General features: G+C 33.3%; 2 protein-coding genes across 2 annotated transcripts in view; both read left to right on the top strand.

Annotated features, from left to right (window-relative positions):
• Positions 1 to 8,840, top strand: part of LOC100371070 (isoamyl acetate-hydrolyzing esterase 1 homolog) — a 33,415-nt gene extending 24,575 nt beyond the window's left edge. The window contains exons 5-6 of the mRNA XM_085494296.1: positions 7,125 to 7,243; positions 8,137 to 8,840. Of these exons, the coding sequence (XP_085350422.1) occupies positions 7,125 to 7,243; positions 8,137 to 8,364 (347 nt within the window). The 3' untranslated portion in view covers positions 8,365 to 8,840. The remainder of the gene's footprint in view (positions 1 to 7,124; positions 7,244 to 8,136) is intronic.
• A 4,480-nt stretch (positions 8,841 to 13,320) lies between these two features.
• LOC102803175 (uncharacterized) overlaps positions 13,321 to 21,335 on the top strand; it is a 49,956-nt gene continuing 41,941 nt past the window's right edge. Inside the window, exon 1 of the mRNA XM_085494627.1 lies at positions 13,321 to 13,447. The gene's annotated coding sequence lies outside the window, so the exon portion shown is untranslated. The remainder of the gene's footprint in view (positions 13,448 to 21,335) is intronic.

Raw genomic sequence — 21,335 nt, 5'->3', positions numbered from 1 at the left:
CTTATCTATATTCATATGGATAATACCAAAGAGGCATGGGAATGACAATAATCACCTCCCTGTGTTTTAATGGTCTACCCCTAAATCAGTCTATTCTTATCTATATTCATATGGATAATACCAAAGAGGCATGGGAATGACAATAATCACCTCCCTGTGTTTTAATGGTCTACCCCTAAATCAGTCTATTCATATCTATATTTATATGGATAATACCATAGAGGCATGGGTATGTCATGGGAATGACAATAATCACCTCCCTGTGTTCTAATGGTCTACCCCTAAATCAGTCTATTCATATCTATATTTATATGGATAATACCAAAGAGGCATGGGAATGTCATGGGAATGACAATAATCACCTCCCTGTGTTTTAATGGTCTACCCCTAAATCAGTCTATTCATATCTATATTTATATGGATAATACCATAGAGGCATGGGTATGTCATGGGAATGACAATAATCACCTCCCTGTGTTCTAATGGTCTACCCCTAAATCAGTCTATTCATATCTATATTTATATGGATAATACCAAAGAGGCATGGGAATGTCATGGGAATGACAATAATCACCTCCCTGTGTTTTAATGGTCTACCCCTAAATCAGTCTATTCTTATCTATATTTATATGGATAATACCAAAGAGGCATGGGAATGTCATGGGAATGACAATAATCACCTCCCTGTGTTTTAATGGTCTACCCCTAAACCAGTCTATTCATATCTATATTTATATGGATAATACCATAGAGGCATGGGTATGTCATGGGAATGACAATAATCACCTCCCTGTGTTCTAATGGTCTACCCCTAAATCAGTCTATTCATATCTATATTTATATGGATAATACCAAAGAGGCATGGGAATGTCATGGGAATGACAATAATCACCTCCCTGTGTTTTAATGGTCTACCCCTAAATCAGTCTATTCTTATCTATATTTATATGGATAATACCAAAGAGGCATGGGAATGTCATGGGAATGACAATAATCACCTCCCTGTGTTTTAATGGTCTACCCCTAAACCAGTCTATTCATATCTATATTTATATGGATAATACCAAAGAGGCATGGGAATGTCATGGGAATGACAATAATCACCTCCCTGTGTTTTAATGGTCTGCCCCTAAATCAGTCTATTCATATCTATATTTATATGGATAATACCAAAGAGGCATGGGAATGTCATGGGAATGACAATAATCACCTCCCTGTGTTTTAATGGTCTACCCCTAAATCAGTCTATTCATATCTATATTTATATGGATAATACCAAAGAGGCATGGGTATGTCATGGGAATGACAATAATCATCTCCCTGTGTTTTAATGGTCATATTATGTATATTATGTATGTATGTACAACAATAATAAGAAATCCAAACTAAAGTTGGGTGACAGAATAACAACACCATTCCATATACACAATGGAATGAAACAAGGCTGTCCACTAAGCCCAATACTGTTCAATATATACATCAATGACCTTATCAATGAACTAAACAAACAACCATTAAATCAACCATCATTGAATAAAAAGTCAATCCCATGCCTGTTATATGCAGATGATATTGTACTTATGTCTGAGAGTGCACCAGGACTACAGGACTGTTGAAAAACAGTTGGTTATCAAAAAAACATACAACAAACCTGTTGACGTACAAACAACAAAACAGCACTTTCAAGAATTATGTAAGGAACACTATACAAATACATGGATGTCTAACATGAACAGTACTGATTCAAAACTAAGGACTTTTAAATTATTCAAAAATAACTTCCAACAGGAAACCTATTTACAAAAACTCAATGACAGAAAAGCAATAGGGACACTGGCAAGATTTAGAATGAGTGGCCACAAACTGAAAATTGAAACTGGTCGCCATCAAAAACCTAAAATACCACTACAAAGCAGAATTTGTCAAAATTGTCTCAAAATTGAAGATGAACAACATTTCACAACAGAATGCACCTTATATGCAAACAACAGAGACATTCTATATTCAACAGTCAAATCCTGTATATATGGATTCCAAGATATGACAAACAATACTAAATTCATACAAATAATGAGTAATAAGAACACATCACTAATCAAAGAAACCATAAAGTACATCGAACAGTGTTACAACATAAAAAATACATTACCGGCATAAATAAACAACATATGCCATATTCCTACATATTGTAAATTGTCTTACTATTCACGGATAGTTTTATGTCCGCTCAACTATGTAAAAACTTTATTAACTTGTAACCAAAAAAGAAAGGTCACATTATCTTTACGGTATTAATAAAGAATTCTATTCTATTCTATTCTATTCTATTCTATTCTATTCTATTCTATTCTATTCTATTCTATTCTATTCTATTCTATTCTATTCTATTATGCTGAATAAATGTTTTAGAAACATGACCCCTCAAGTTGAGACCTGAAATTAGAATTATCTATTATTGTTATTATTTAGAGGATTTATCATGCGCATATTCTCTTAAAATGAGTTCTATGTGCATTACATAACATAAAAAACTATCAATAAAAATCACAAGAACTATAGAAAAGAGAAACAAAGTAAACCTGGTAAAATTAACTACAGTGATATGTTTTTAGTGCCCTCTTAAATGAATAATGTGAGACTGAATTGTGGATTGCGAAGGGTATGCAATTCCAAATGTTTTGACCTGAATTTTGTAATGCACGTTCACCGTATGATTTAGTCTTTCGTTATTATTTTTCATTATTATACAATTTCGTCTAATGACGAGCGCAATTGTCTAGCAGGGTGGTAATTATGTAGAAGATCTGACAGGTATGGTGCGCCAGTGTTATTTATTGATAGCACAAAGTAGCACAAACTTGAAATTTTATATTCAAGCCCCTGAAGCAATTTTAAAAGTGGTGAAATGTGAGAAGATATAAATAAAGACGAGCTGCTGAATTCTGAACTGGTTGAAGTTTCTTTACCAAATAATCAGGACATATGACTAATAAGCTATTGCAATTGTCAAGACGAGATAGCATGTACAGGTGAAAGTTTGTGTTGCTTTTGGTATAAGATGCATCTTAGTTGAATATAGCATATATAGAATATGTACTTGCTGTGACAAGTGTGACAGCAAGATTACAGACTGATGACAAGAAAGATATATCAGACTCGCCAATGGACATCGTTGAGGGTAGTGAAGATCTATATGCTACTTTTAATGAGCATACAAGCATAGCCTCGGTTTTTGAGTCATTAAGTTGTAATTTGTTCTGTGTCATCCAATTTTTGATATCGGTAATGCAATTCTTGATAGTTGAACCAATTTGATGAAAATTAGTGTGTGTATATAGTTGATTGGCAAAGTCATGATGATTCACTGAATGTGCTTTAACAATATCAACAAGTGGTACAAGACAAACAAAACGGGAACCAGAACTAAGCCCTGTGGAACACCGAAGTGTAATGGTGATGCATCTGTGATCTTCCAGTCAGATATGACTTGAACCAGGAAAGGGCTAACGATGTCATGTCACACACCTTAGATAAGTATGGTATATGTGTATACAGTTAACTGTTGGTTATAAATATAGTCACACATATACAGGTGACCAAAACATCATGAATTGTAATAATTATGCAAATTTAATACCAGTGTTCAATTTAATTTGAATAATTCTGCAATATTAACCCATTATGATGAAATCTACCATGTAATTGACAATCCCACCTAATGGTTTGTCATGGTTTGTTTAGACGCTATTTTAAACTATATGTTTAGTATATTTTATCTATTTTATATTATTATATATATTTTTCATGTTACAAGAATGAAGAAAATGAAACAAAAAATAGTGTACTTAGTTCAGAGAAAATTAATAAATAAAATAAAGTAAAAATAGTATATTTTGTTATTTAGGACATATTTTACCATTGTTTCCATTTGCAAGAATATATCTCAATATCTCAAAATTTTGTTTGGTGACTTATTCATGTTTTGTGGATTTTTCCAAGGCTTTCGACTCGGTTTGGCGTGAAGTCTACTCTATAAATTATTTCAATTAGGCATAGGTGGAAAATTCTATGCTGCTATCAATTCAATTTATAAAAATCCACGGTACAATATTAAATTAAGCCGAGGAGTAACTCCATATTTTGACTCACACAGAGGAGTGAGATAGGGCTGTAATTTAAGCCCTTTATTATTTAATGTCTTTATGAATGACATTTGCGATACTGTAAATCATTTTGACCCAGTAGATTTGAATGGTTATAAATTTAATTGTATTTTATACGCTGATGATCTGCTGTTACTATCTACCAGCCATGAAGGGCTGCAGAAAGGTATTGATGCTATTCAATTGTATTGTCAAAAGTGGAAACTTAAAGTCAATATCAAAAAGTCAAAAATTATTCTTACAATTACCTTGGCATTATTTTCCAATGCAAGTTATTTAAAATGCTCTGGGATTCTAATGAGTGTTACTCATTAAGTCTTGCAAGCAAACTGTTTGACTCTTTAGTTAAACCAATTATACTTTATGGTGTGGATGTTTGGGATGGGTTCTTGACAAATGCTTTTAAAGGATCAAGAACTAACAAGTCTGAGATTGATGATGACAATTTAATTTCAAAATTATTCTCAGACAAATTGGTAATTGAAAAAGTTCATGTTAAGTTCTGTAAAAGTACTTGGGATTCATAAGAAAGAATCAAATAATGGGAGTTGAGACGGTACCCAATTATGGTAGACATTTTCACAATAGTCATGAAATCATATCAAATAATGCCTGTAGAGGGGAGTTTGGACGGTACGCAATTATGGTAGACATTTTCACAACAGTCATGAAATCATATCAAATAATGCCTGTAGAGGGGAGTTTGGACGGTACGCAATTATGGTAGACATTTTCACAATAGTCATGAAATCATATCAAATAATGCCTGTAGAGGGGAGTTTGGACGGTACCCAATTATGGTAGACATTTTCACAATAGTCATGAAATCATATCAAATAATGCCTGTAGAGGGGAGTTTGGACGGTACCCAATTATGGTAGACATTTTCACAATAGTCATGAAATCATATCAAATAATGCCTGTAGAGGGGAGTTTGGACGGTACCCAATTATGGTAGACATTTTCACAATAGTCATGAAATCATATCAAATAATGCCTGTAGAGGGGAGTTGGGACGGTACCCAATTATGGTAGACATTTTCACAACAGTCATGAAATCATATCAAATAATGCCTGTAGAGGGGAGTTTGGACGGTACGCAATTATGGTAGACATTTTCACAACAGTCATGAAATCATATCAAATAATGCCTGTAGAGGGGAGTTTGGACGGTACGCAATTATGGTAGACATTTTCACAATAGTCATGAAATCATATCAAATAATGCCTGTAGAGGGGAGTTTGGACGGTACCCAATTATGGTAGACATTTTCACAATAGTCATGAAATCATATCAAATAATGCCTGTAGAGGGGAGTTTGGACGGTACCCAATTATGGTAGACATTTTCACAATAGTCATGAAATCATATCAAATAATGCCTGTAGAGGGGAGTTTGGACGGTACCCAATTATGGTAGACATTTTCACAATAGTCATGAAATCATATCAAATAATGCCTGTAGAGGGGAGTTGGGACGGTACCCAATTATGGTAGACATTTTCACAACAGTCATGAAATCATATCAAATAATGCCTGTAGAGGGGAGTTGGGACGGTACCCAATTATGGTAGACATTTTCACAACAGTCATGAAATCATATCAAATAATGCCTGTAGAGGGGAGTTTGGACGGTACGCAATTATGGTAGACATTTTCACAATAGTCATGAAATCATATCAAATAATGCCTGTAGAGGGGAGTTGGGACGGTACCCAATTATGGTAGACATTTTCACAATAGTCATGAAATCATATCAAATAATGCCTGTAGAGGGGAGTTTGGACGGTACCCAATTATGGTAGACATTTTCACAACAGTCATGAAATCATATCAAATAATGCCTGTAGAGGGGAGTTGGGACGGTACCCAATTATGGTAGACATTTTCACAACAGTCATGAAATCATATCAAAGAATGTCATGTAAAAAAAACAAACGATGCAATCATTAATGCAGCATTCAAAGAAAGCAGTGCTTACACCCTATAGCCTGTCAAGTTGGCGTGGGTGGCGCCCTGGACTGGGTGGGGAAATGATTTACAGAAGATTGGCCATAATAAGTTAAGCACTTACAACACATTTAAAAGTAATTATAAGTTAGATAACTATTTGGATGAAATTGAAAACAAGAAACATAGAATAGCTTTAACTAAATACCGTATTTCAGCACACTTTCTACCTATAGAGACAGGCCGTTACCAGGGTACTGATAAAGATAATAGAGTATGTAATTTATGTAACAACGATGACTTGGGGAATGAAATACATTATATAATGCACTGCAAACATAATAATATTACTGGGCACAGGGATAAGTTCCTTAAATCATTGTATATTTATGCACCCAGTCTACAAAATTTATGTATTAAAGGAAGATTTGTTTGTGCAGATTTTCTCTAGTAATGATAAATTTATCTATACCAACTTAGCTAATTTTGTTTTTCAGATTATGAAATTATTTTAGTTTAGTTATTTAGTTAGTTGTTTTGTATTGTTATTTCTTTTTGTTTTGTTTTTTGGACTTTACTTAAGCTCTGTATTGTGTACGTTTCAAATAAAATATCTTGTATCTTGTATCTAGTGTATAACAAAATATCTAGAAGTATTAAAACATTTTTTGTCGGTTTTTAATGAAGAAATGTGTTTTCATTGTAGTTTATGGAAACGGCTGCATATTATTTTAAACAATTTTTTACAAACCGAAAAAGTTCACATACTGTTTACTATTATAAACCGATTTTGTCACAAAATATTATCACTGTTATATGAGATAAAATTTGCGTACAAACTCATTAGTAGAATTCCACCATAAAAGTTGCTTTAGAACTTCCTTGCCTTTTTATGGAAGTGAGCATTATTGTCATCACTAATTTCAACTTATTCTTTGTAGTAATTACCTATGTTACTAAAATGAAACATATTTAAGCCAGCTTAAACATGAATATTTTTTATGTTACCAGGGCAACCACTAGACAGGAAGTATGAGGTAACAGCTGAATATAGTAAAGCATGCTGTGATGCAGCAAAGGATTATGGGATTGATGTGTTGGATCTTTGGACCTTGATGCAGAAAGACAAGGTAAGAACATAGAAGTGTTTATTTTATGGTTTTTGAGTGTAGTAATGTTTAGAAGCTTGGAACATATGAAAATTACTATTTTCATTTTAATAAATATTACATTACATGGTCACAAATTTGATATTCACATTCCAGCTGATTCACCAACAGAAATAAACATTAGAATTGTTATTTACCCCCAGTATGTGTGGACTCTCAAGTTTAGTGCATTTTATTCATTTGTATACAGCAATGCCATTCTTGAAATTTAATTGGCTGCAATTAAAGAAATAACTGGACCCATCAAAGTATTTCACATTGGCAACATTTTAATTAAATCGTAGGCTAGCTCTATCAGTGGTTTTCATGCATCTTTACAGTAAATCGGCAATCAGTTTACAGTGCAGTATGATTTAATTGTGTTGCCATTGTGTTGGGAGAGTTAGAAATGGTGAAATGGAGGATACAGTGAAATTTCAATTGTTTATTTTAGAAATTAGAATACTTACTGTAATGGTTATCGGTAATAACAAAATAATTTATGAAAGAAATAAGTCAAAATTGAAAATAAATACCTGGTTGAAAATGTAGTTGTCTAAAATTTTCATTTTTAAACAAATATTGCAAATTAAAAATCTACCAGGATATTTACATTTATCTGGAGGTAATTATTAAGTTGCAAAAGTTTGCAAAGTTTAAAACTGAACTTTTTTTTCAGCAAAATTATAACACTGCACTGAACTAAAAATATTGTGTTGTCCCCATGGTGACAAGGATTGGCTGGGGCAACGAGACAACCACGCACCAATTCCAAACCCTGAATGAAAAAGATAACGTTGAAGTTTGAACAATGTTTTATTGAATATAGCAGTGTTATCTTGTATTAATACAGAATGTGTTTTATTTATTTTTAGAATTGGGCGATGTATCTGAGTGATGGCGTACATCTGTCTCAGGAAGGAGTTCAGTTTCTTTCCAAACACTTGACAGATATGGTGCTCACGCGGACTGACAATGTGCCGATGAAATTCCCATATTTCCGTGATATCACTAAAGTACCAACAAACAAACAACAACAATACATACTGGACAACAAATATGTCCACAGCAAAGAGTCCAACTTGAAATGTCTTATACTATAATGCATTGTCATGGTTACATAGAACTGAAAATCATGAGCATAAATTACCCATAATTCATTGTATTCTGGAATTGATTTATTTTATACATATATTTAATTGATATGTACTATAATACCCATAATGCATTTCAGTGTATCCGAATGTAATATTACCCACAATGCACTACTCTGTATTTAAAAGCTTCAAATATTATATTACCCACAATACATTGTGCAATATTACACGCATTGCCTTTACGTGTATTCAACTGTTATATTACCCATAATGTATTGAAAATTCATATTACCAACAATTCAATTTTTTCTGACCAACTATTACATTACCAAAAAATAACTTCTGTATATTAAATTGTATTACCTGTGATGCATTTCTATGTATCTACATTTTTTTATCAACTATTTAATGTTTCATATTTCACTGTCAATCATTTAATTTGTGTCACATTCCACTGTCAATCATTTAATTTGTATCACATTCCACTGTCAATCATTTAATTTGTGTCACATTTTTCACTGTCAATCATTTAATTTGTGTCACATTCCACTGTCAATCATTTAATTTGTGTCACATTCCACTGTCAATCATTTAATTTGTGTCACATTCCACTGTCAATCATTTAATTTGTGTCACATTTTACTGTCAATCATTTAATTTGTGTCACATTTTTCACTGTTAATCATGTCACATTTCACTGTTAATCATTTAATTTGTGTCACATTCCACTGTCAATCATTTAATTTGTGTCACATTTTACTGTCAATCATTTAATTTGTGTCACATTCCACTGTCAATCATTTAATTTGTGTCACATTTTACTGTCAATCATTTAATTTGTGTCACATTTTTCACTGTTAATCATTTAATTTGTGTCACATTCCACTGTCAATCATTTAATTTGTGTCACATTTTACTGTCAATCATTTAATTTGTGTCACATTTTTCACTGTTAATCATGTCACATTTCACTGTTAATCATTTAATTTGTGTCACATTTTACTGTCAATCATTTAATTTGTGTCACATTTTTCACTGTTAATCATGTCACATTTTACTGTCAATCATTTAATTTGTGTCACATTCCACTGTCAATCATTTAATTTGTGTCACATTCCACTGTCAATCATTTAATTTGTGTCACATTCCACTGTCAATCATTTAATTTGTGTCACATTCCACTGTCAATCATTTAATTTGTGTCACATTCCACTGTCAATCATTTAATTTGTGTCACATTTCACTGTCAATCATTTAATTTGTGTCACATTTTTCACTGTTAATCATGTCACATTTTACTGTCAATCATTTAATTTGTGTCACATTCCACTGTCAATCATTTAATTTGTGTCACATTCCACTGTCAATCATTTAATTTGTGTCACATTTCACTGTCAATCATTTAATTTGTGTCACATTCCACTGTCAATCATTTAATTTGTGTCACATTCCACTGTCAATCATTTAATTTGTGTCACATTTCACTGTCAATCATTTAATTTGTGTCACATTCCACTGTCAATCATTTAATTTGTGTCACATTCCACTGTCAATCATTTAATCTGTGTCACATTCCACTGTCAATCATTTAATCTGTGTCACATTTCACTGTCAATCATTTAATTTGTGTCACATTCCACTGTCAATCATTTAATTTGTGTCACATTCCACTGTCAATCATTTAATTTGTGTCACATTCCACTGTCAATCATTTAATTTGTGTCACATTTCACTGTCAATCATTTAATTTGTGTCACATTTCACTGTCAATCATTTAATTTGTGTCACATTCCACTGTCAATCATTTAATTTGTGTCACATTCCACTGTCAATCATTTAATTTGTGTCACATTTTACTGTCAATCATTTAATTTGTGTCACATTTTTCACTGTTAATCATGTCACATTTCACTGTTAATCATTTAATTTGTGTCACATTCCACTGTCAATCATTTAATTTGTGTCACATTCCACTGTCAATCATTTAATTTGTGTCACATTTCACTGTCAATCATTTAATTTGTGTCACATTTCACTGTCAATCATTTAATTTGTGTCACATTCCACTGTCAATCATTTAATTTGTGTCACATTCCACTGTCAATCATTTAATTTGTGTCACATTTTACTGTTAATCATTTAATTTGTGTCACATTTTACTGTTAGTCATTTAATTTGTGTCACATTTCACTGTTAATCATTTAATTTGTGTCACATTCCACTGTTAAACATGTCACATTTCACTGTTAATCATTTAATCTGTGTCACATTTCACTGTCAATCATTTCATTTGTGTCACATTTCACTGTCAATCATTTAATTTGTGTCACATTTTACTGTTAATCATTTAATTTGTGTTACATTTCACTGTCAATCATTTAATTGTGTCACGTTTCACTGTCAATCATTTAATTTGTGTCACATTTTACTGTCAATCATTTAATTTGTGTCTCATTTCACTGTCAAACATGTCACATTTCACTGTTAATCATTTAATCTGTGTCACATTTCACTGTCAATCATTTAATTTGTGTCATATTTTACTGTCAATCATTTAATTTGTGTCATATTTCACTGTCAAACCTGTCACATTTCACTGTTAATCATTTAATCTGTGTCACATTTCACTGTCAATCATTTAATTTGTGTCATATTTCACTGTCAATCATTTAATTTGTGTCACATTCCACTGTCAATCATTTAATTTGTGTCATATTTCACTGTCAAACATGTCACATTTCACTGTTAATCATTTAATCTGTGTCACATTTCACTGTCAATCATTTAATCTGTGTCACATTTCACTGTCAATCATTTAATTTGTGTCATATTTTACTGTCAATCATTTAATTTGTGTCATATTTCACTGTCAAACATGTCACATTTCACTGTTAATCATTTAATCTGTATCACATTTCACTGTCAATCATTTAATTTGTGTCACATTTCACTGTCAATCATTTAATTTGTGTCACATTCCACTGTCAATCATTTAATTTGTGTCATATTTCACTGTCAAACATGTCACATTTCACTGTTAATCATTTAATCTGTGTCACATTTCACTGTCAATCATTTAATTTGTGTCACGTTCCACTGTCAATCATTTAATTTGTGTCACATTCCACTGTCAATCATTTAATTTGTGTCACAGTTTACTGTCAATCATTTAATTTGTGTCACATTCCACTGTCAATCATTTAATTTGTGTCACATTCCACTGTCAATCATTTAATTTGTGTCACATTTCACTGTCAATCATTTAATTTGTGTCACATTTTACTGTCAATCATTTAATTTGTGTCACATTTTACTGTCAATCATTTAATTTGTGTCATATTTCACTGTCAAACATGTCACATTTCACTGTTAATCATTTAATCTGTGTCACATTTCACTGTCAATCATTTAATTTGTGTCATATTTCACTGTCAATCATTTAATTTGTGTCACATTTTACTGTCAATCATTTAATTTGTGTCACATTTTACTGTCAATCATTTAATTTGTGTCACATTTTACTGTCAATCATTTAATTTGTGTCTCATTTCACTGTCAAACATATCACATTTCATTGTCAGTCATTTCATTTGTGTCACATATTACTGTCAATCATTTAATTTTTGACATTTGTTATTGACGATAATACAACAATTTTAATTACCTGTTAATTTTTGTTATTTTTAAACCATATTTATATCATATTTGCTCATATTTTGTTAAAGTATCAATGCTGAATTGGGAATATTCAAAACAATTGTCAAGTATTTCTTTTTTTCTTTTTTTTTCTTCAGTTTCATGAAAATATAAATAAATGTATTTTTATTGTTCAAAATCAGTATTATAAGGGTGATACTTTTTTTGTTTTGTTTTTAATAACAGTACAGATACTGTCAATAATTGTGTCACTGTCTAATCAAAATATATAAAAACAATTGGTTGTGTATAAATACACCTTTGTCTAATTATCAATCCTCATAACAAAATAAAATAACAATATTGAACATTGCACTCCGCCAATTTGTATCAGAGTTAATTGTAATGTGTACAATTTAATTGCCATTCAGCACATATACTATTCATGCCAGCACTATTGTCAATTTGTGATCTTCTCATTGGTAAAGAAAACACTGTTTCAATATTGAATAATCATGAAGATTGAAATAATAGGTAAATGAATTGGTATTGAAGTTACATGACAAAGGTACATACCGTACATTACCTATGAAATGAGAAGTTCTGATAAAAATAATGATAACCCTTTTTTCAACTGATACATGGCTAAAATATTACAAAGTGTTAAATTGAGAAAATATATCAAAGAGTCGGGAAAAAATAACAGTACCAAAAGAATTAATTTTGACTAGACAGATTACTGAAATTGAGATAGAAAAGTGTTGATCAATTCAACCACTTCATTGGGTCAAAGCATATAACTATTATTAATCTAATTCTTAGTACAGGTTCATTCCCTAATTTATGGAATACAAGTTTTAAATTAATTTTTCATCACAAATTATTAAAAATGCAGACAAATTTATATATCAGATACAGAATAACGACATGAATATATTATATGCAAGTACATTTGGGTTTTGGGGGATGAGGAAATAATAGAGTCATTTGGTATAAACAATTACTAGTATCCACTAGTAACCAGAATTACCCAGGAGTCTTTGCATGTTACCCATTACCCAGGAGTCTTTGCAGGTTATCTATTACCGAGGAGTCTATGCAAATATTATATATTAAAAAAAAATTAGTTTAATTATAGTAATATATTTTTTTTTAAGATTATGATATTAATAAATAGTTTAAATTCTGATATCAGAATGTGCATAACTAATTCACAAAATAAAAACTATAACTTTGCATACATGATCATGTCTAGTAACAGCGCCATCATGGGTTCATTTTCATGCACATTTTCAATTGGAGAAAAGAAACAACAATCCTATTTTCCGGACTTTGGGGGCGAAGCTTGGATGAAATTTCACACATTTTTAGAATTTTGATGTCCTTTATTGCACAAATGTTGGACTTAGAGAAGATACTATTCATGAAATCGTTACCATAAGATAGGAAAGAGGTAAGTTGTTGCTTTATTGAATCGTTTTCACTCTGTTCAGGGACGTTTCAATGATTTTTTCGTGAACCCCAGAATTTAACATGGGGCGTGTTTTGAATCAAAAATGGCGCAGGGACGATAGACTATAAACACGTAACTACATTATCGACATTGATTATGAACAATCTTTATATTTGTGAAGTTTGTAACTGCATAAAGACAAAAACTGAAATGATTATGACTACTCCTGGGTGACCACTAATAATATAGGATGCCGTGGTTTACATGAAGCGACCGTCCACGATAACATAATTTGCATAATATAGTGGTTGACCTTGCTTACGACTTTACCAGGGTCCTAGGACATTACGTCAAGACCAGTATGTTTGTATGGGATTTATTATCGATTTGTTCAGATAGTTAGATAGAATTTTTTATTTGGAAGGTACCAATGAAATCTTGAGTAAAGTCCAAAAATAACAATAACAAGACAAAACATTCAGAACAACAAAAACTTACAGTACTAAAACATATCAAGAATATAGAAAATACATTTTGCAAAAATGCTAAGAATGAAAAAAATCATTACTTGAAACAATAATAGGAAATAATTCATCCATGCTAAAATCTTGTAACTTTAAATTAGTGCTGACCAGTTTATTTGTATGCATTTTAGAATATCAGTTATGTCTCCAAGACTTGACTGATTGCTTCTATTGGTGTCATATGCTTGATCAATCTTGAATCGATCCCAACAGACATTACAACAAAATATATAGAATTATTTAAGGGACATTTTTACTACTACAAAATGTTGTCAAAGTCACTGACAGTCCATGTCATAGCACAGCAAGGAAGTTTTTCAGTGTTCTCCACAAATTAAATTTAAAGAGGGGCGCTAATTTGCATATAATTAGCATATCTAATTTGCATATAATTAGCATACCAATCAAACATTTCAAAGAAAATTCTTAGCACTTTTACATTTACATCAACCTCAAACACTGTGTACAAGTTCTATAATAATGTTCTTGAATTATTTTGATGAATAAATTAAACCACTTGATGTAAAAAAAATATCAATTTTGACAAATGAAGAATATCCATTTAATTCTCTGTAATGGAACAAATTGCGAAATTCTAGCCTTTCATTCATTTCTTTTAAAATTCTTTCAAGTATTTTCATTTTCATAAGTTTTATAAATGCACTGACATATTGTAATAGTTGAAAAACCCAAGTAATAAGAAGAAAAATATTTTCACATAACAAAATTACCATTTAAAAGAAAAAAGAAAAAGTCGAATCAGATGACTGTAAATAAATTGATCACTATGTTGATTGCATTTTGGGTACTGAAGACAAAGGTCAAAACAGATACCCTGTCATCCATGTTGTTTCAGTGTTCAACGTACGTTTTGTTTTGGTGATTTATTTGATGATTCTTTTTACTTTTCGCCAATAAAAGGCAAGTAACAAGCAATTCGACCGATAAATTGTTGTTGGTTCTTCTGTTCTTAAGTATCTAAGCTAATTCAGGAATGATGAGGAAGCTTGTTTTGACTCTCTCTGTAGCTCTTTGATTGACAAGTCACTGTTGATGTTATATGCAACTGTTATGTATAACTTCCTGTTTGTGATTCTGTTTGTCTTGTTTAACCTCAGACTAGTAATACATTGTACTAGTTACTACCGGTAGTCTGAGGTTTAACTTACTTCAAGCGCTTCCAATTAGTCTCGCAAACTACAAAAAAACAAACAGACAAAACGTAGACAGTTCCAGCATGCAAGCGGAATACAAAAAACATACAGTTGTAAATGATATGTAAACTTTTTCACCCTTATCTCGCAACATGTCGACAACTTCTAGCCTGGCAGCTTCCAGTGGTGTACTGTTAAAATGTCCATGTAAAATGCTGGGTTAATTAAAAATACCCCAGAAATTACAGAAACATCTGCAACGAGATGCTGTTTTTAAACACTGCAGAAAAATCACCCACTCTGCGATGCCATCTTGGTTACCTTAATTGGAAACCCCCTTGTCAGCTAGCATGCATCTGTAGTGATGTCGCAAAGTACGTTGTACGGCCCTGCTCGGTGACCTCTTGTACTAAGGCACTCTATAAATGAGGTATTTCCAGAGGTCGGGTTCGTTTTAATTGTTATCGACTCGTCTCGTCTGCTCGTAGTTGAATGAAACTTGTTTCGATTTACAATAGTTGTCTTCCATTTTGACTTTTTCTCACCAGCGTTTGAACGATTGAGTACTAAAACTGCGAATAGCCGTTGTGTAGCAAAATATTACGGCCCATTTCAACCTGGCCGTCTAACTTTGCACTGTCCGTTTCATCAGAGATCGTGAAAAACTGCGTCATACAGAGTATTTTTTTTAAAGGTTTGAGGAAAGGTAAATTTAGATTCAACTCACCCAATGGCGAACGCTATGTTTATATAACTGTATGAATATCTCATTGGCTTTACGTAATCCATTGTGCCCCTCCCTAAGTGGAAATGATAACACAACACCATGACAGTTTTCACGCAAGGTTCTGACAACGCGGACGATTTTACGTCCATTTCCCTCGTATTGTAAATATTTTTAATTTTATTTTTTATCTAACGATTGAACATCAGCAAGCGTCGGTGTATGATGGATTTTGGCATGTCGTCAGGATGCAATAGCCATTTTTGTAGACGATTAACGTCACTTTCATAAAACGGGCATTATCTCCGTTCGTGCTTTCTGGTTGGTCAGAGAGATTGAAAATTAATTAGCTCCCACAGTTTTTGTCAGTTTGTCTTGACATTTTCACACTATTTTGACAACGTTTCTACAAACAAAAGGGCGTCTGGGCGTATTTTTAAAGCTATGCATTCTCGGACAATGACATTCGAAGTGTGGAATACTGACCGGGATTGAATATACGGCACACATCCTGCTTGACAACTTTGTAACATAAAAACAAAACATACTATATATACGCCTGGACGCCCATATGTTAATAAACAACTGACAAACGTTGTGTGAAAATTTCACTCAAAATAAACAAGAATTATGCGAGCTATTTAGATTTGAACTTCCATGGTAAACTGAAAAACACAAGTGGCGATAATGGCTAATTTGCATAAATCATTCACTCTTTAAGAGGTTTGCTAATGCTCATAATTAAAATAGCTGTAACAGTTTGAAATTTAAACCTATTATCGTTTTGTAAAAAGTTAAATATAGTGCATAATATGGAGATCCCGTCATTACTTTTTTTCACCATGTTTCTTTTTGATTATTTATGTACAGCCTTGCTAAATCTTGCTAAGCATTCAAAAGAGAGAATGTTTGTACCTGTTTTCTATATTTTAAAATCGTCTTTTGAGTATGTTCCACTATTCATAATGCTGTGAACAGTCTATAGCCAAGACCGTTTTAATAATAAAAAGCAAAAAAAAAGAAAATTCACTCCCAAATGCCCACTAACCTGCATCTATACCTTAATAAGAGGTCTCTCAATAACGTCATCGGGACATCTTCCGGGACTCGTGAAACAGCTGTTCACCGAAAACAAAGGAGGGCGCTGAAGATAAATAGAGGGGCGCTACAAATTGAAGAGGGGCGCTACAAATTGAAGAGGGGCAAAATAAATTAAAGAGGGGTGCAAATAAATTAAAGAGGGGCACTGCGCCCCTCTTAAACCCCTCGTGGAGAATACTGTTAGTGCTACAGAAGTTTGCAGAATTCACTCACTTGTAATTTTTTTTTTTTTTTTTTTTTTATAATATGTACTCATGGGACTTGAATAAATAACCTTACATGTATGGTTGTGAGTTAACCTTTTCACCACCACACTTCCTTGCCCAAATTCTTCTGCACTTTTTTCTTATATTCTTCAATATTTCTGAAAATGAACCCTAATTTTGAAGCCAACAGACAGAATTTCAACAGACAGACCAGTAGTTTTCAGTCAAAAAAATTTGGCTATTTTTGTCCCAATCATCAGAAGGAACGTACAGACTATAAACGGGACTATTTTGTGAATTTGAAATGAAAAGAATGAACTGGTGGTAAAAAGGTTAAGGTCGTTGAGAAGCAATGCCGGCCACCATTGTGACAAACACAAATTTTTAGTGTGAAAATGGCATTAGGTTTAAATTATGAAAACCAACTTTGAGCTATATCTGGTAGGTTTTCCAGAAGGAAAGCACATTTTCTGATACATGTACATGTAGTTACAAATATATGCGATTTTTGTTCAAATAGTTTAAATGACAATAACTATTCACACTTTGTTATCATTGTATATTACCTCTACCTGTTAAAATAACAATGTCATGAGTAAAAGTATTAATAATACTTAGAAAAATCCTTAGTGAATTGTACAGTTGTCAGTAGTAGCCCAGTGTTTTGAAAACTGCTCCTACTGTAACAATGCTCCCCTTTCAGTCAAATTATTTCAAAGAAAAACTTGCTATCATTGTGTTTGTAGCATACTGTATGTGCTGTAGGTAGTTATTGCAAGTTGAACGCTGTGAGGACAGATAAACTTGCTATCTATGGGGTGAGAATACCGCCAAAATAAGCTTGGTGTCATTATTTGAACATTGTTTAGTTGTTTGGTCTTTATTTGGAAACTTGTTTGGTTATTATTTGGTCTTTATTTGGTTATTTGGTCTTTATTTAAACATTATTTTGCACTTATTCCCATATTGTGTTATTACTGCAGCGTCGTATTGCTATTGTTTCATTATTTCAACTTTATTTCTTAATTATTTTATTATTGTGTAATTGTTACAATATTATTTTGTCATTGTTTCATAATGTTACAATTGTGTCGTTATTTAGACATTATCTTGACATTCAATTGTTATAAGATTCGGTTATTTTCACATCCAAATGTCTTTATATTCGATTCGCTTAACTTGCGATTACCTCGACATTCGGTTCGCTTGACTTGCAATTACCTGACCTACATTAGCTGAACCCGCTATACATGTACATGTAGTATTCAATCCATAGTCCCGGGCCGCCTCCGATAAAGCATTGCTCAAAATGGCAATGCGGCCTTTGTAAAAGTTAGTGGGAATTTCTAAATAATGGTTGTTTCGCCAACATCCAGGGAACTAACTGAGGTCGTCAGAGCCTGTTGATTAGAGAATATTACTTCTCCAAATGCGATGACTGAAATGAGGAAGATTATTACACAGTTGATCGCGGCTGACACGGTCAAGAACCGGCCTTTCAGCAGACTTGGTAGTGCCATCACGGTTCTTTTTTTTTTAGTAAAAGTTGAACCATGTATCATTCTGATTCTCATTCCCCGGCCTCTCTTATCTCAGGTACTGACAGACATATTCCTGTTATGGGCGTGATTTTTTTTACGTTCACTCCGTTATTGTCAAGATGCCGATATACTTGTACGGCTGATTTATAGCGCGCCATTCATTTCATGGCGCTACGAAATCGGATGTCTTCATTGGTAACAACTTCATTGGCAATGAATTTGTGAGTTTCATTGCCAATAGCAATCACGTCAGTGTCACGACAGTTTTTCGCCAGCCATGCCTCGCATCTGCAGTAATCATAGTTATGCTGTATTCAAGGTTTTCGTAAATGTCGACTTCCGCTCGCAAAGCAGTTTCAATTTTGTTTTGATTCGATTGCTGTGAATGTCTCCTCCGTCAAATTCTCCATATACGGTATTACTGGCCAAAGTAGCTTATTTCGACGGTTGACAAAACCCAATTCTGTAGTTGACTAGTTATTTGTTATTCAGTATCTAGGGGGTCCGGGGGCATGCAAAAATTTGAAATCTAGACAATCTAAAACGCTATTTCCTACATTAGGGGGAAATTTTGCTGACACAAAGGGTTTCCATTTGATTTTGGAGGGGCGACGCCCCCATCATTTTCTTTGTGGGGCGGCCGCTGCCGCTGCCACTGTGTATGTATGCTATTGAAGAATAAATAGAGGTTGAGTTGTAATTTTCACGTGCCCGTTTCAGTTTCACTGCTAAGAAGATCGACCCCCTCCCCACACACACACACGGGTCATAGATTGCAGTTAATTCATATCGTTTTCTAACGAAACTAAACTAAACGGTCCTTTTCAGAGCCACCACTATCTTCCCAAAAGAGTGATACCGTATCAAAAATTACATAATTTAATTACCGTAATAACTCAATCAATTCGGCCATGTAAAAATAAATATTTTTGGGGGTGGGCCAATTGACTGAATAAATATAGAAAATATGTTTCCGAAGTGGTCGATTTGTTTGAATAATTTTTCAACGTTTTAAAACTGGGTTAGAAGTGTGTATCACCGGTAACTGAATAAATATATTGATTTACAGAGATTAGAGTAAAGGTGTAGTACTAGTCTGAGACTTGACCCAATTTTTAAACAAACTACAAGCGCGTTCAAGAAATCTGACGCAACCAGGCCACCTGCTGTTTTGTTGCCATGGAGACGACAGTTTTATGTCACGCTCCCGTAAATGTAAACAAACATGGTAACGTGAAAAACTGGAATAGAGTAGAATAGAATTATGCTTTATTGCTAATTGCTGTACTATTTTTTTGAAATTATCTACAATTAAACTATACATACAATACAATAATATATTTTAAATAAACTACAATAAATAACACTGAAAAACATAATACGAGACGACACACTGATATTTTGTTACGGTATCTCTTTTTGGAGGATGTGGTGGCGGGGCGGGGCGGGTGGTGTTGTCCGGTACATAGAAGCAGGTACAGCTGGGACCTCGGCAGTTGCCTTAGTAAAAAATGAATCGATTCGAGACATGGCTAGCGAGCGACAAAATAAGTACTAATAGCTTGTCGGAAAACTAAAAGTGAGTGTCTTTCCCCAGAGAAATCGCCACTTTTATAGCATGATACTCTGACCAGCCACAACATTATCACATATTCTTTTGAAATTAAAGGATGTACATCAGTCAGTACTCAGTCTGACGTACAATGTCGAAATGATAGGCCCAGGATTCACACCTCATGTCGTCTCGTCTGCCACTTTACCGTAACCACACACCGCTACTGAAACCGCTTCTATGAGAGCGCAGTCTTTCACCTCACGGTCATGTTTTTTTACCCACAGTTAAAACAAAACAAAAAATCCACCCGACTTTTAAACGAACAACGTTGCAAGAGGAAGTTTAGAACATAACTGGGACGACTGTGTCGAAACAATCCAGCCGGTGATTTTATTTGGGTCAACCAAAAAAAAGAAGATATTTTGACGTGCTGCGTGACTGTGTAAACAAAACCATGTTCAATAAAAATGACGCTTTCACGCTACACATTGGCGACTTTGTATCGACTTACTGGAAATGCCGAAGACGAGAGTCAAGTGTCGGCCTGAATTTTGTTGTCCCTAAACCATGGAGCTTCGTTTCGTCAGTGATTGCTAGCAATGACTTAAAGTATTTGTTCGTTGTCGATATTTTTGGCGTCGTGATGAGAATTTTCTTAGCGATTATTTACAACTGATGTACTGGGTAATTTGTAATGACAATCAACAGAGTATATTTCACCATGGACGTACTAAAGATTTCACACGTCTTTTGTACAACCACGGTTGACACCATGACTGCACATCTGGTGGATATCCCGATTGCTTATACCATGGATGTAAATGCTTATACATGTACTGTACATTGTATTTACGTGATAGATGTGTAAAAATATACCTTTGTTGAGAGAGTGACGTAAAATCGCGCGGTGTCATCACCGGGCGAACTAATTGAATACAAACAATAGACTGACTGGACAGATGGCCGAACTAAACGGATACATTTTAAAATTAACCATGACGAAAAAAATAAGTGGCCGAACTATTTGAGTGGCCGAATTGATTGAGCTTTTACGGTATATTCACACAGAAGTAATAAACTGTC

Source organism: Saccoglossus kowalevskii, chromosome 20 (genome assembly GCF_978046115.1).
Source record: "Saccoglossus kowalevskii chromosome 20, keSacKowa6.1, whole genome shotgun sequence".
In the NCBI taxonomy this organism is placed as follows: domain Eukaryota; kingdom Metazoa; phylum Hemichordata; class Enteropneusta; family Harrimaniidae; genus Saccoglossus; species Saccoglossus kowalevskii.
Note: the sequence above shows the minus strand (reverse complement) of the source record. Positions and strands in the feature narration are given on the sequence as shown.